Source organism: Salvelinus namaycush, chromosome 2 (assembly GCF_016432855.1).
Source record: "Salvelinus namaycush isolate Seneca chromosome 2, SaNama_1.0, whole genome shotgun sequence".
NCBI classification, from domain to species: Eukaryota; Metazoa; Chordata; class Actinopteri; order Salmoniformes; family Salmonidae; genus Salvelinus; species Salvelinus namaycush.
This window is the reverse complement of record NC_052308.1, coordinates 77165857-77179144: the sequence shown is the minus strand read 5'-3', so window position 1 is coordinate 77179144 and position 13288 is coordinate 77165857. Positions and strand designations below refer to the sequence as shown.

The following is a 13288-nucleotide window of genomic DNA, read 5'->3' as shown; positions in this document are numbered from 1 at the left end:
GTCATGGATTTAAAAGAAAATGACTGGTATATGGAAACTCCCTCTGCTCCATGCTACTTTAATCCAATGCTTTTAAGTTTGTGGGGAGTAGTGAACACTTCAGGAGAGATTATTGGGCTGTAACCTAAGAGTTTGTTTCAACTGAATGGTGCTTTTATGGAGTTTCATAGGAGTGGTGTTTTGTGTTTGTTACATGCACAGCACCTTACTAACTTTCCTCAGGTTTTCCGTCGTCGATGCCATCCTATTACAGTACAGCACATTCATGGCATTAGTATCTGTCATTGGATGGTGTTATTGTCAGGCATTTGGTTTTACAATAATGGAAGTGGGAATTTAGGGTATGTCCCAAATGGCAACCTATTGTCTATGGGTCCTGGTCTAAAGTAGAGCACTACATGGGGAAGGGGGTACCATTTGGGATGGAATCTCAGTGTTGAATGTTGTGTTTTCTTGGTGCTACATCGGTGTTCTCCCCAAATAATAGAGACGTTGCGCCACCTTGTGGACTGGCTGCGCTACTATGTAAACACTTGACAAATATATATATATTTTTATTATTATTTTTTTAAGCATAAACCAGGTTTCCATTCAACCGTTTTATACGGTATTACATATCAAAATATGCTTGACAAGGTGGGATCTTTTTGTGTCTGTAAAATGTATTATGCAGGAAATGTCGGTGTAAACGTATTTATGAGCAAATATTGATATAATAGCCGTCATATTAAAGTAAACTTAGTGAGAAGACCACTCCTGTAATCGCGTGACTAAGACTCGTTAGGAAATCATGCCGTTTATTAGGCTACAGATGAAATAAGTTGTGATGAACTTCACAGGGGGGGGAAAGTGCAGTGATGAGCTTGATGCTCCCTTCAATAAATATCCAGGGTCTAATTTTGGTGACATGATGCGTGGCTGCCATTTGACATAATAATCTCATGTAGACTATACCAGCACTGTATCTGAGAGCTGTTGGCTAGAGCACACATGCCAATACCAGAGTGGGCACATATGCGATGGAAACCCATGTAACTTGTATTTTTTATTTGGTACATGGGAATTGAACCGGTAAAAGGTATTTTTCGGTGCGCTAGATTGCAGGAAATGACAGTTACCGGTGTTCAAAAACACTCCGCAGCACCACCTTGTTAAATCCTGGGGAGAACCCTGCATCACGTTTACATAATGTTGTTTACTAAATGTTACTGTAACTTCTGTTGTTCCTGCCTTGTGTTTAATAGAAAGACACTCAGGTGGAAGTTTCTCATAGGTACAGGTCTGGGATCAGCCTCCCCGCCACAATCATAACCTTAACAGTTAGTGGGAGGAATGACCCGGGATCAGCGTTTAGGAGCAACTTCTCCATACACCTAGAAAGGCAAGGATGAGCACTGAGTGATCATGATTACTACCATCATTGCAATGCTGCAGTTTTACAATGTGAAGCCTTGTGGCAAGTCTCTACTTTGCAATATGTATAACCCTTTTGTTTCAGAGTTACTGTGAAGTCAGTCCAAAGGCCAGCAGATGGCGATATTCAGTAGTTTCATCTTGCCATCCAAAGGAAATGTATGCAGCCGTGTCCCCCGTGGACCGGTTCGTACATAAAACATTCTCCGTTCAGGCGGCAAAGGTGTCAATTTCCTCCTTAACTGGATTTAATGGCGAGAAGGAGGGAAAACATTTAGAAAATATGCATACTTTATTTATGAAACACCATTTTCCTCTATCGTAGAGTAGGTAATGCTAGTCCTTGATGTTATGTATTGCGTTTAGCCAATCATGTTGCAGCAGTCTGTTCTTTTTTAATTGTATTGGCTGATTGCATCCAACTGAGGTGCATACACCACAACCTACTGTACTCCCTTGACACATTGATACAAAAAGAGAGACTTGAGATGGTGGTGGGTGGGGGGGACTAGCAGCTAACCCTACACCCATTAAAACCTCACCACTATACCAACTAACCCTACACCCATTAAAACCTCACCACTATACCAACTAACCCTACACCCATTAAAACCTCACCACTATACCAACTAACCCTACACCCATTAAAACCTCACCACTATACCAACTTACCCTACACCCATTAAAACCTCACCACTATACCAACTAACCCTACACCCATTAAAACCTCACCACTATACCAACTAACCCTACACCCATTAAAACCTCACCACTATACCAACTAACCCTACACCCATTAAAACCTCACCACTATACCAACTAACCCTACACCCATTAAAACCTCACCACTATACCAACTAACCCTACACCCATTAAAACCTCACCACTATACCAACTAACCCTACACCCATTAAAACCTCACCACTATACCAACTAACCCTACACCCATTAAAACCTCACCACTATACCAACTAACCCTACACCCATTAAAACCTCACCACTATACCAACTAACCCTACACCCATTAAAACCTCACCACTATACCAACTAACCCTACACCCATTAAAACCTCACCACTATACCAACTAACCCTACACCCATTAAAACCTCACCACTATACCAACTAACCCTACACCCATTAAAACCTCACCACTATACCAACTAACCCTACACCCATTAAAACCTCACCACTATACCAGCTAACCCTACACCCATTAAAACCTCACCACTATACCAACTAACCCTACACCCATTAAAACCTCACCACTGTTCCACTACAGTACCAGTCTGTTTGTTTCCCCTCTAGTCTGATAGTTTTCCAAATAAAACATCTGATTGACTGAACGTGATACACAGCATCCGGGACTAGCATTGGCTACTCCAGCATGGTGGTGGAAAACGGTGTTTCAGAAAGTACAGTTTCCCTGTGGTTGTTTTCGTCTGCCTTCTCGCCATCAAATCAAGTTAATGTGGCCGACAGCAACAACTGGGGGAGAAGGCAAACTCCACCTAACTCATTTCAATGTTTGGAATCACAAGTTGGTGATATTAGTTAAACTTCCCCTTTTATATGGAGGAAATCTACAACTTTGCAGCCTGAATGAAGAATGTTTTATGTACGAACCGGTCCATGGGGATATGACTGTATAGCGGGGATAAGCATTTCACTGTAAAGTATACACCTGTTGTATTGGCGTATGTGCCCAATAACATTTAATATGATATGAGTGTATATCCGGCTGCATGCATTCCCTTTGGATGATAAGATGAAACGACTCAATATCGCCATTTGCCGGCCTTTGGGCAACTGTGAAGTATACATTGTCCACCCCTTGACTGTTTATGTAATGTTATGATAATTTAAAAAAGTGCCGTTGAATCTATTCAAACTTTGCCTGTTGTATTGTTTTCTCTCTCAAACACATTGGTTGACAGGAAAGTGTTTTTGTACTTTGTTTACACACGAATCGCGTAGATGTATCGGAAATGTATAGGATGCGTTCGTAAATTCGCTCTGGCTAATTACTCTGTTTTCAGAGCACTCGTCTGAGTTTTGCCAGAGCGCAGAATAAATTATGAATTTACTAAAGCTCAACACCCGTTGAATATGGCTGGTGTCAGTAAACGTCGGCAAAAAAAGGGTAATTCAATTGATGCCAGCAGCACAGTTACAATCACCAACCATCTGGATAAAACAGCCTAACCAGCTCTGCTAGGGTGAGTAAAATGGTCAGAGTGAGGGTTTCTCTCATTTGTGTTTGGAAGTAGCTAGCCAGTTAGCTTGAGTGCTTAATTGCCGTTGTGAGGTTAAAACGCTCGGATCAACCCTTCTTTAAATATATGTATATAAAAAAAACATGTACACCGCGAAAGGATTTGAATTTATGAATGCCCAGAGCGCACTCTGGCACTCCAGACGGAAGTCACATGCAGGAATCAATGCTAATAATGAATGATGTAAATCATGCTTATATGACTTGTTCGTGTAGCAGTATATAAGGACTGAGAGGGAACGCCCTTGTCAGAGTTGTCATCAAGCTTGGGTTGAGTTTGTGAACCTCTCCGGTCCTGATAATAAAGATTGATTCATTTACATTGAGTTTGAGTCCTTACTGGTGAATTTCCACAACAATCTTTTAGGAGCAAACAAATTATACAAGAGGTCTATGCTCCTTGTAAAAGTATTATTATTATAGATTTTAAAAACATATAATTCATGTGATAAGTAGACATTGTTTTGCAGATAATGGATTTCATTTATTGATCTATTGAATACATGAATACTGTTGGATTCTAGCTTGAAATCTAACTATTCATGTTACCAGACTGGAACTTATTGATTACTTTGCAGGTAGAAGGAATGTATATGTTGGGGTCAATGGAGGGTGGATAAGAACTAAGTGTATGGAAAGTTACTGAGTGAGACAAGGGGGAGTGCAGAAAGTTTACACTCTGTCAAAACATGTTATTGTTAAATATCACAGCTCCTAAGGAGGGAGGCAAAGGGCAACAGTCTGGTCTCAGTCACTGATAAAGTAAAACAGCCGTGGATTAGGGACGAACGAGGAATCCGTCCCGAGGTCAGGCCAGATGAAGTGAAAATAAACAGTCCTATTTCACACACATATACTTCCACGAAGGTTCGAGCATCAGGCAGGGCCATGACTACACCAGTGAGGAACCAATTCAGTTCCTGCCTAGCAACAGAGTTTTATTGGCTGTCTAGATGTGCAACAAGTTGACACCCGGCCTAGTAGGAAGGTATAAAACTATGTGCTTCTATAATCATGTCTTTGTCTTTGCAGCTGTATGACCCAGTGGGTGAATAAAGTTGATTTGAGCTTTTTCTAATTGTCTGAGTTTTACTCTGTTTGTTCAGAACTTAATACACACCTAGTATTGTTGAAACATTATTCAACATTATACAGTTATTTAATGGATAATAGGAGTTAAATAAGATACAGCTCTGAACACCTCCTCCCCACCACACACACACAACACTCCTACTCCAAGACACTTGATACATATGGATCCAGAGCTGCATATTATGCTACACAGGTTACCATGGTAATCAAACTTAAACTGTTAGAGAATGGGAGATGGATGACTCTTCACAAGGTGTTTCTATTGAACCTTTATTTAGGGATCTGGAACCGGTGCCGGAGAGGAAAGGGCTTTCTGGTGTTTTTTCAGTGACTCTGAATGAGCAAAGCTCTTTCCACATAGACAAGAGTAAGGTTTCTCTCCAGTGTGTGTGAAATGGTGTTTAGTCAGGTTGAAATCTCGAGCAAAACTCTTCCCACACTGATCACAGCTATATGGCTTCTCTCCTGTGTGCATACGTTGGTGTATAGTCAGGTGTCCTGAATTCCTTAAGCTCTTCCCACACTGATCACAGTGGTAAGGCTTCTCTCCTGTGTGTATGCGTTGGTGTGTAGTCAGGGTCCCTGATTGATTGAAGCTCTTCCCACACTGATCACAGTGGTAAGGCTTCTCTCCTGTGTGTATGCGTTGGTGTGTAGTCAGGTGTCCTGACGTCCTGAAACTCTTCCCACACTGATCACACCTATAAAGCTTCTCTCCTGTGTGTATGCGTTGGTGTATAGTCAGGGCTCCTGACTGATTGAAGCTCTTCCCACACTGATCGCAGCTATAAGGCTTCTCTCCAGTGTGTATGCGCTGGTGTGTAGTCAGGTCTCCTGATACAGCAAATCTCTTCCCACACTGATCACAGCTATAAGGCTTCTCTCCTGTGTGTATGCGTTGGTGTATAGTCAGGTGTCGTGATTGTTTGAAGCTCTTCCCACACTGATCACAGCTATAAGGCTTCTCTCCAGTGTGTATTCGTTGGTGTGTAGTCAGGATTCCTGATACAGCAAATCTCTTCCCACACTGATCACAGCTATAAGGCTTCTCTCCAGTGTGTATGCGCTGGTGTGTAGTCAGGATTCCTGATACAGCAAATCTCTTCCCACACTGATCACAGCTATAAGGCTTCTCTCCTGTGTGCATTCGTTGGTGTGTAGTCAGGTGTCGTGATTGTTTGAAGCTCTTCCCACACTGATCACAGCTATTGAGACGTTCTGATCTGGAGAGACTCTTCTGGAGAGACGTCTTGTCAGCATCCAATTGTTGTTTAGACTCCCCAGATGATAAGCCCCTCCCACTGAGAGAGCAACGGTTTGGGCTGTACCCTGTGAAACAAAGATATTGAATAGCATGGACATCTGATATCAGGGTACCTGACGGGACTTTAATAAATGCAGAAAATTGCTAATCAAAATAAACATATTTTTGAGAAGCGTATTTGATTCAGAATTCAAACATATAAAGTTTGTATGTGAAAACTCATCTGTCCCTCATTTTAAGGTCAACCCTGTTACATAAACCCAACTCTCGTTTTAATATGGTGAAACTATAAAAAATAAAAATCCAAAAGAAACATTGAACATCTAATAGTCAAATCAGAGTAAAAGCTGGTGAGCTGGTTCTACTCTTTTTGTCAATTTACTGCTGTTTTGTGGTGGAGAACTGAGGAAGTCAACCCTTTTACATGCTAGAAATGTTTTTGTGGTGGAGAACTGAGGAAGTCAACCCTTTTACATGCTAGAAATGTTTTTGTGGTGGAGAACTGAGGAAGTCAACCCTTTTACATGCTAGAAATGTTTTTGTTGTTGTGAAGATTGCATTCAATTGCCGCTCCCTGTTGCACAAAACTAGCTTCCATTCCCCCTGTTGCACAAAACTAGCTTCCATTCCCCCTGTCACAAGCGGTTTTATGGCTGATTTAAAGGACTATTTTACACATGTAATCCAGTGGTTTTGTTGTTTTCACTGGTCCCCTGTTACATTCAACCATGTCACTTTATTTGGCACATAGGCACTTTGTATAGTAATATTTGTATTCAAAATGTCTTGAGATGGGAAAACATGTTTTTTATTAAGTTGAACATGTGCTCTTTATGACAGAATGTTAACATTAGGTGAAATATATATTTTGGACCAAGTTACACTTTTAAAAATGGGCGGAACTACCCAGATATTTTCATCACTATATCACGAATCAATTAATGACTAAAGCGCATAAAGATGGCAGAATTCTGATATGACGTCATTGTTTTAGAACTATCCCGTTTTGAAACTACGGTGCTCGACATTGTTCAATGTTCCAATAAATCAACACAATCTACTTTGACGAGTTTTCAAATTGCCAGCGTCTTGAAACTAAAATTGAGATCATGTTTACTGTGCTAATGACCATACCAAAAAAAAAAGAGAAAGCGAGCAATGTGAAAAACAGTGAACGTAGGAAAACCAGGAAGTTGTGGTAAGTACCTGCGGGCCGCCATCTTTATGCACCTCCGCTATCGTTTCAGAAGCAGACTGTAGTCTAATCGACACAACATGGTTCTTACTTAATGAAATCAAATCTCCATCTTCCTTCTCTTCTCCTCCTCCTCTCTCAGTTCCACTCTGCCCCGGTGCTTTCCTGCAGTCGACCAGAACCAGCAGTAAAGCGGTACCAGGAGGCGTTTGACCCGGGGACTCCGGGAGGGTGGAGGGGAACGTGCTAGCTTTGTCCTGTTGGCCGCAAGAAATATCAAACAGTTTATCATTAAACCAAATATTGTATTATTTTAGTCTACACCTCTGATGGATTTGGGAACATCCCTAGAATATCTCCTTTTTCCTCAAATGTTCAATCGTTCACTACTTCCCACTAATCGAATAGTATTGGGTTGGTGGAGGCATGGGCTAGTCAGAGTTTCCACCATATTTAGTATACCAGTAATTTCCTTTCAAAACAGAGAGGAAGAGGCGACTTGTGGCTTATTTGATCGAATATACGTTTCGTAATGATTAAGTTGTTACGAGTGTACTGATAAAAGTAGGACACGTGACATGTCAGCAACTTTGAGAGAAAAAAACCACTAGTGCCAGGTCGACATTAGTTACCATAGCCACAAAGTCATGAACTTTATTATTTGACCCCGCTGGTAATCTATGAACGTTTGAACATCTTGAGGAACAATCTGGCCTTAATGGCCATGTACTCTTATATTCTCCACCCGGCACACCCAGAAGAGGACTGGCCACCCCTCAGAGCCTGGTTCCTCTCTAGGTTTCTTCCTAGGTTCCTGCCTTTCTATGGAGTTTTTCCTAGCCACCGTGCTTCTACATCTGCATTGCTTGCTTTTGGGAGTTTTAGGCTGGGTTTCTGTACAGGGAACTTTGTGACATCGGCTGATATAAAACGGGCAATAAATACATAAACTTGATCGATTTAAAAAAAAACACGCCTATTTAAACAATTTATCGTCTTAAAATGTAATATTAAACCTAACCTTAACCACACTGCTAACCTTATGCCTGATCCTAACCTTAAACTCAAAAAAGCACATTTTTGTTTCCATGAATTTCTACGATATAAATGTTTTACTTTGTGGCTGTGATAACGACTGCCTGCCATTTGTGAAGACACTTCTTTTCATTACATATTAGAAGACAATCGCTGGCAATTCATTATTGGGTTAATTTACAGTTAATTTGTCTCACCCCACAAAAGGGGTGCTACAGAAAAGTTGGGAGCATGAACATGGACAGAATAAAAGCTTTGGATGGGTGGGTGATAAGCAGGCGAGGCAGATGGGTATGTATGTCAGGGACTTTAGCCCCACGGTACCTATCCCTGTGAGTCCACCATGGCTACTTCCACCTCCAGTAGTTGATTTACAAGTGTTGGAGAGATTATGGAAAGACAGGGAGGGGGTTGATCCATGCAAGTTCTTTAAAAGGCGACTGGAAACTGTAAATCAGTATTTCTTACCCATATATACAGATGGATCAAAAGACCCAAGGACAGGTCAGACTGGATCAGCCTTTGTTGAACAGGAAAGTGGGATGGCTGTCAGGAGACGTATCACAGACCACCTGGCTATGTACATGGCAGAGCTGATGGTCGTACTGTTGGCCTTGCAGTGGGTGGAGGAAGTCAAGCCAGACAGAGTAGCTATATGTTCTGACTCGTGTGCTGTGTTGATGAGTCTGCAGTCATTTAGCTCACATAGCAGACAAGGCCTGCTCTATGCCCGGGTGATGGATGTCCATATAAGCTTTGCTTGGGTCCCGGCCCATGTGGGGGTGGAAGGGAATGAGGAAGTAGATGTACTAGCTAAACAGACCCTTAGGAGACAGGAGGTGGAGGTGCCAATGAGAAAAGCAGAGGCTAAGGGAATGATATGGGCAGTGGTGGTGCAGAGATGGCAGGAGCAGTGGAACAGTGACAATAAGGGCAGCCATCTATTCATTGTTTACATTTTAGTCATTTAGCAGAAACTCTTATCAGAGCGACTTACACAAACATTTAGAGTTAAGTTGCTCAGAGGCACAGACAGATTTTTCACCTAGTCGGCTCGGGTTACTGGCCCAACGCTATAAACTGCTAGGTTACCTGCTGCCCCTATTCCAGGTACAGAGTAAAGTAGGGGAGGATGGTAGGAATGGACAGAAGAGAGGAGGCTATCCTTACAAGGCTAAGAGTAGGACACAGCCAGCTGAATAAGTTATTAAATGTGATAGGAAATCATTCAACAGGAAGATGTGATTACTGCCAGGAAACAGAGACAGTGGAGAATGTACTGATACAGTGTGGGAAGTATGATCAGGAAAGAGAGAGACTGATACTGTATGAGGGAGAAAGGGGTACAGGAATTGAGTTTGATAAGCATACTGAGTTGAACATCGTTAGATACAGTCGCAAATATGTATCTTTTTTTCATATAATGAATAATCTGACCTTCAAGTAAGTGGAGGTGAACAAGTGTACACTTTGGGAGGAAGGAGAGATGCTTAAGTAATAGGCGTAGATTCCTACGCATGATAAAGTAGTACGCTACTTTGCCGAAGGAAAAAACAATCCCAACAAGTTTTACCGTCATGTTTTTTGTCCAGCCGTTTAAACTGAACACAGCAATGTGGAGGATCAAATATGATGAAAACTAGTCCTAGACATTTTATACAACACAGCAGACCTACACTGTTTAATAAAGGAAACCAGACTTACCGGATTCATCGTGGAAGCTATTGTTTCTTACTAAAGAAAATACATGTGTAGGCTACAGCGCAGTTAATATGTTGTCACGGTGTTCAGATAAGGTTTGAGGGGTTTCCGGCCGCAAGAGAATTCCAGTCTCGATGTTGCAACTGATGTAACCATAGACCAGAGCAATCAAACAGCTATTTAAATATCTAAGCTCAATTACTTTATGACAACATAGCGTCTCACATCTCATGTACGGTAAAACTTACTTCAGAATGTTCTTGGATAATATTTCACCAATCTATAAAAGTCGAGTAAAGTCAAGAAAACGTTCAACAACACCCCTTTCACTAAGAATACTGTTTTCTGCTATCGTCTACTTGTACCTGGCAGCAACTTGGAACCGTGTTTCATTTGAGTCCAGATGTTCTCAGGGCTGTTGTTGCATCTCCCTCCCTGCAGCCTAGAAACATAGAGACAACAAACACACTTTATAACTGGTGAAAAACTACACCTGATACTTCAATTAAGCAGTAAACAACACTTATTATAACAGATGTGTAGCACTGTAAGACACGTGTTTCTCTGTTGTTGTTTTAAACCTGTTTTATTCTCAGGACCAGGACTATAACATTGAGTGTTGGGACCCAGACCAACAACATATCCTGGTCTCTATTCTCAGGACCAGGACTATAACATTGAGTGTTGGGACACAGACCAACAACATATCCTGGTCTCTATTCTCAGGACCAGGACTATAACATTGAGTATTGGGACACAGACCAACAACATATCCTGGTCTCTATTCTCAGGACCAGGACTACAACATTGAGTGTTGGGACCCAGACCAACAACATATCCTGGTCTCTATTCTCAGGACCAGGACTACAACACCGAGTATTGGGACACAGGGTAACAACATATCCTGGTCTCTATTCTCAGGACCAGGACTATAACATTGAGTGTTGGGACCCAGACCAACAACATATCCTGGTCTCTATTCTCAGGACCAGGACTACAACACCGAGTATTGGGACACAGGGTAACAACATATCCTGGTCTCTATTCTCAGGACCAGGACTATAACACTGAGTATTGGGACCCAGGCCAACAACATATCCTGGTCTCTATTCTCAGGACCAGGACTATAACACTGAGTATTGGGACCCAGGCCAACAACATATCCTGGTCTCTTCTACATAATACTAAACACAAAAAATGAAATCAAAAAAATGAATATGCAATCAGCAATGTAAACAAACAAAAAACATGAAACCACATTCCAGATGTATGTTTTACTATGACATTTACATGCAAGCATTCGTTCTGCGTAAAAAGTAGAATGCTAATTTCCAGAGTGAAGAGAGAGAAGTTTGGTAGGGGAGACCTTACTGGCTGTGAGAAAACAGAAGAGTGGTGAGGTCTGTGGTTGACATGACCTATAAGTGCTGATGGGCAGAGCTGGCTTCCTGCCCCATGATGCCTCTCCCTAACAACCAACACATCATTCGCTTCACAATAAAAATGTGTGAACATCTTTCTGGAGCACACTTAATATACAATAAGGAAAGTTGAAAGATATCCATATTTAAATCATTGCAACAACATTTGACCACACTAATAGGCCTGTGGCTTCTGTACTTCCATATGTCCCATTAGTTACACTAAAACCTGGTCAAGGGATTTACAATAAATATGTGAACATCTTGTGACGGAAAATGTTATGTTTGAAGATAGCCTTGAATTGTACACGGCATCTCCTCTCCCTCTATCTTGTGTTTGAGTTACATTGAGTTTGACTCCTTACTGGTGAATTTCCACAACAATCTTTTAGGGGCAAACAAATAATACAAGAGGTCTATGCTCCTTGTAAAACATTTTTTAAATTATTATTATAGATTTTAATACGCCCACGAAGGTTCAAGCATCAGGCAGGGCCATGACTACACCAGTGAGGAACCAATTAAGTTCCTGCCTAGCTACAGAGTTTTATTGGCTGTCTAGATGTGCAACAAGTTGACACCTCGCCTAGTAGGAAGGTATAAATATATGTGCTTCTATAATCACGTCTTTGTCTTTGCAGCTGTATGACCCAGTGGGTGAATAAAGTTGATTTGAGCTTTTTCTAATTGTCTGAGTTTTACTCTGTTTGTTCAGAACTTAATACACACCTAGTATTGTTGAAACATTATTCAACATTATACAGTTATTTAATGGATAATAGGAGTTAAATAAGATACAGCTCTGAACACCTCCTCCCCACCACACACACACAACACTCCTACTCCAAGACGCTTGATACATATGGATCCAGAGCTGCATATTATGCGACACAGGTTACCATGGTAATCAGACATAAACTGTTAGAGAATGGGAGATGGATGACTCTTCACAAGATGTTTTCTATTGAAACTTTATTTAGGGATCTGAAACCAGTGCCAGAGAGGAGGGAGATGAAAGAAAACATGTTTGTGCTTTCTGGTGTTTTATCAGTGACCCTGAATGAGCAAAGCTCTTTCCACATAGACAGGAGTAAGGTTTCTCTCCAGTGTATGTGAGCTGGTGTTTAGTCAGAGTGAAATCTTGAGCAAAACTCTTCCCACACTGATCACAGCTATACGGCTTCTCTCCTGTGTGTATGCGTTGGTGTGTAGTCAGGGCTCCTGAATGACTGAAGCTCTTCCCACACTGATCACAGCTATACGGCTTCTCTCCTGTGTGTATGCGTTGGTGTGTAGTCAGGGCTCCTGAATGACTGAAGCTCTTCGCACACTGATCACAGCTATATGGCTTCTCTCCTGTGTGTATGCGTTGGTGTGTAGTCAGGGCTCCTGATTGTTTGAAGCATTTATATGATTTCTCTGATGAGATTTTAAGGTTTTAGATGCAGCGAAACCCTTCCCACACTGAGAGCAGTGGTACGGTTTCTCTCTGGTGTAAATCCCTCTGTTTAGTAAAATTATTCCCACAGTCAGAGCAGCAGTGGTGAGGTTTCTTCCCTATACCTCTCTGCTGGTGTTTCTTGAGGTGTCCTGATCTGGATAGACTCTTCTCTGTCTTGTCAGAATCATGATGTTGTTGAGGCTCCCAGATGATAAGCCCCTCCCACTTAGAGAGCAACGATTAGGTCTGTCCCCTGTGAAACAAAGACATTGAATAGTTAGGTTTTGCAAATATGGGTCCATAAACAGATGGGTTGTTCCACGAAATGAATGCCTTTGTGTCCCTTTGATATTTTTTCTTTCGAAATTGTGCACCAATATTCAATTTTAAATCTCTGTTATATTTAATAAAGTACCCTTTAATACAGAACACATGGAGAATTAGATTAATCAG

General features: G+C 41.5%; 1 protein-coding gene and 1 long non-coding RNA gene across 3 annotated transcripts; one reads left to right on the top strand and one right to left on the bottom strand.

The window, feature by feature from the left end:
- Window positions 1-4181: 4181 nt before the first annotated feature.
- LOC120018874 (zinc finger protein 180-like) lies at window positions 4182-10102 on the bottom strand. 2 transcript variants are annotated; one of them, XM_038962096.1, is made up of 3 exons: window positions 9977-10102; window positions 7329-7494; window positions 4182-6107 (listed from the first exon to the last, which is right to left on the bottom strand). In XM_038962096.1, the coding sequence occupies exons 1-3, from the start codon at window positions 9983-9985 to the stop codon at window positions 5053-5055; spliced, it is 1230 nt and encodes a 409-aa protein (XP_038818024.1). In that variant the 5' UTR covers window positions 9986-10102; the 3' UTR covers window positions 4182-5052. The 2 variants fall into 2 exon arrangements, 1 of the variants encoding a protein (XP_038818024.1); XR_005472271.1 differs by lacking the exons at window positions 4182-6107; window positions 9977-10102 and adding an exon at window positions 8741-9965 and having other exon boundaries at window positions 6921-7494.
- LOC120019248 lies at window positions 7006-7548 on the top strand. The gene is made up of 2 exons (XR_005472313.1): window positions 7006-7240; window positions 7380-7548. It is a non-coding gene; the product is annotated as an uncharacterized LOC120019248 (long non-coding RNA).
- Window positions 10103-13288: the final 3186 nt, after the last annotated feature.

Excerpts from the sequence above, each read along its gene's own strand:
- LOC120018874 (XM_038962096.1), bottom strand. Across the intron at positions 6,108-7,328 it reads TGGAGATTTGATTTCATTAA|GGTACAGCCCAAACCGTTGC; the intron begins GTAAGAACCATG and ends TTTGTTTCACAG.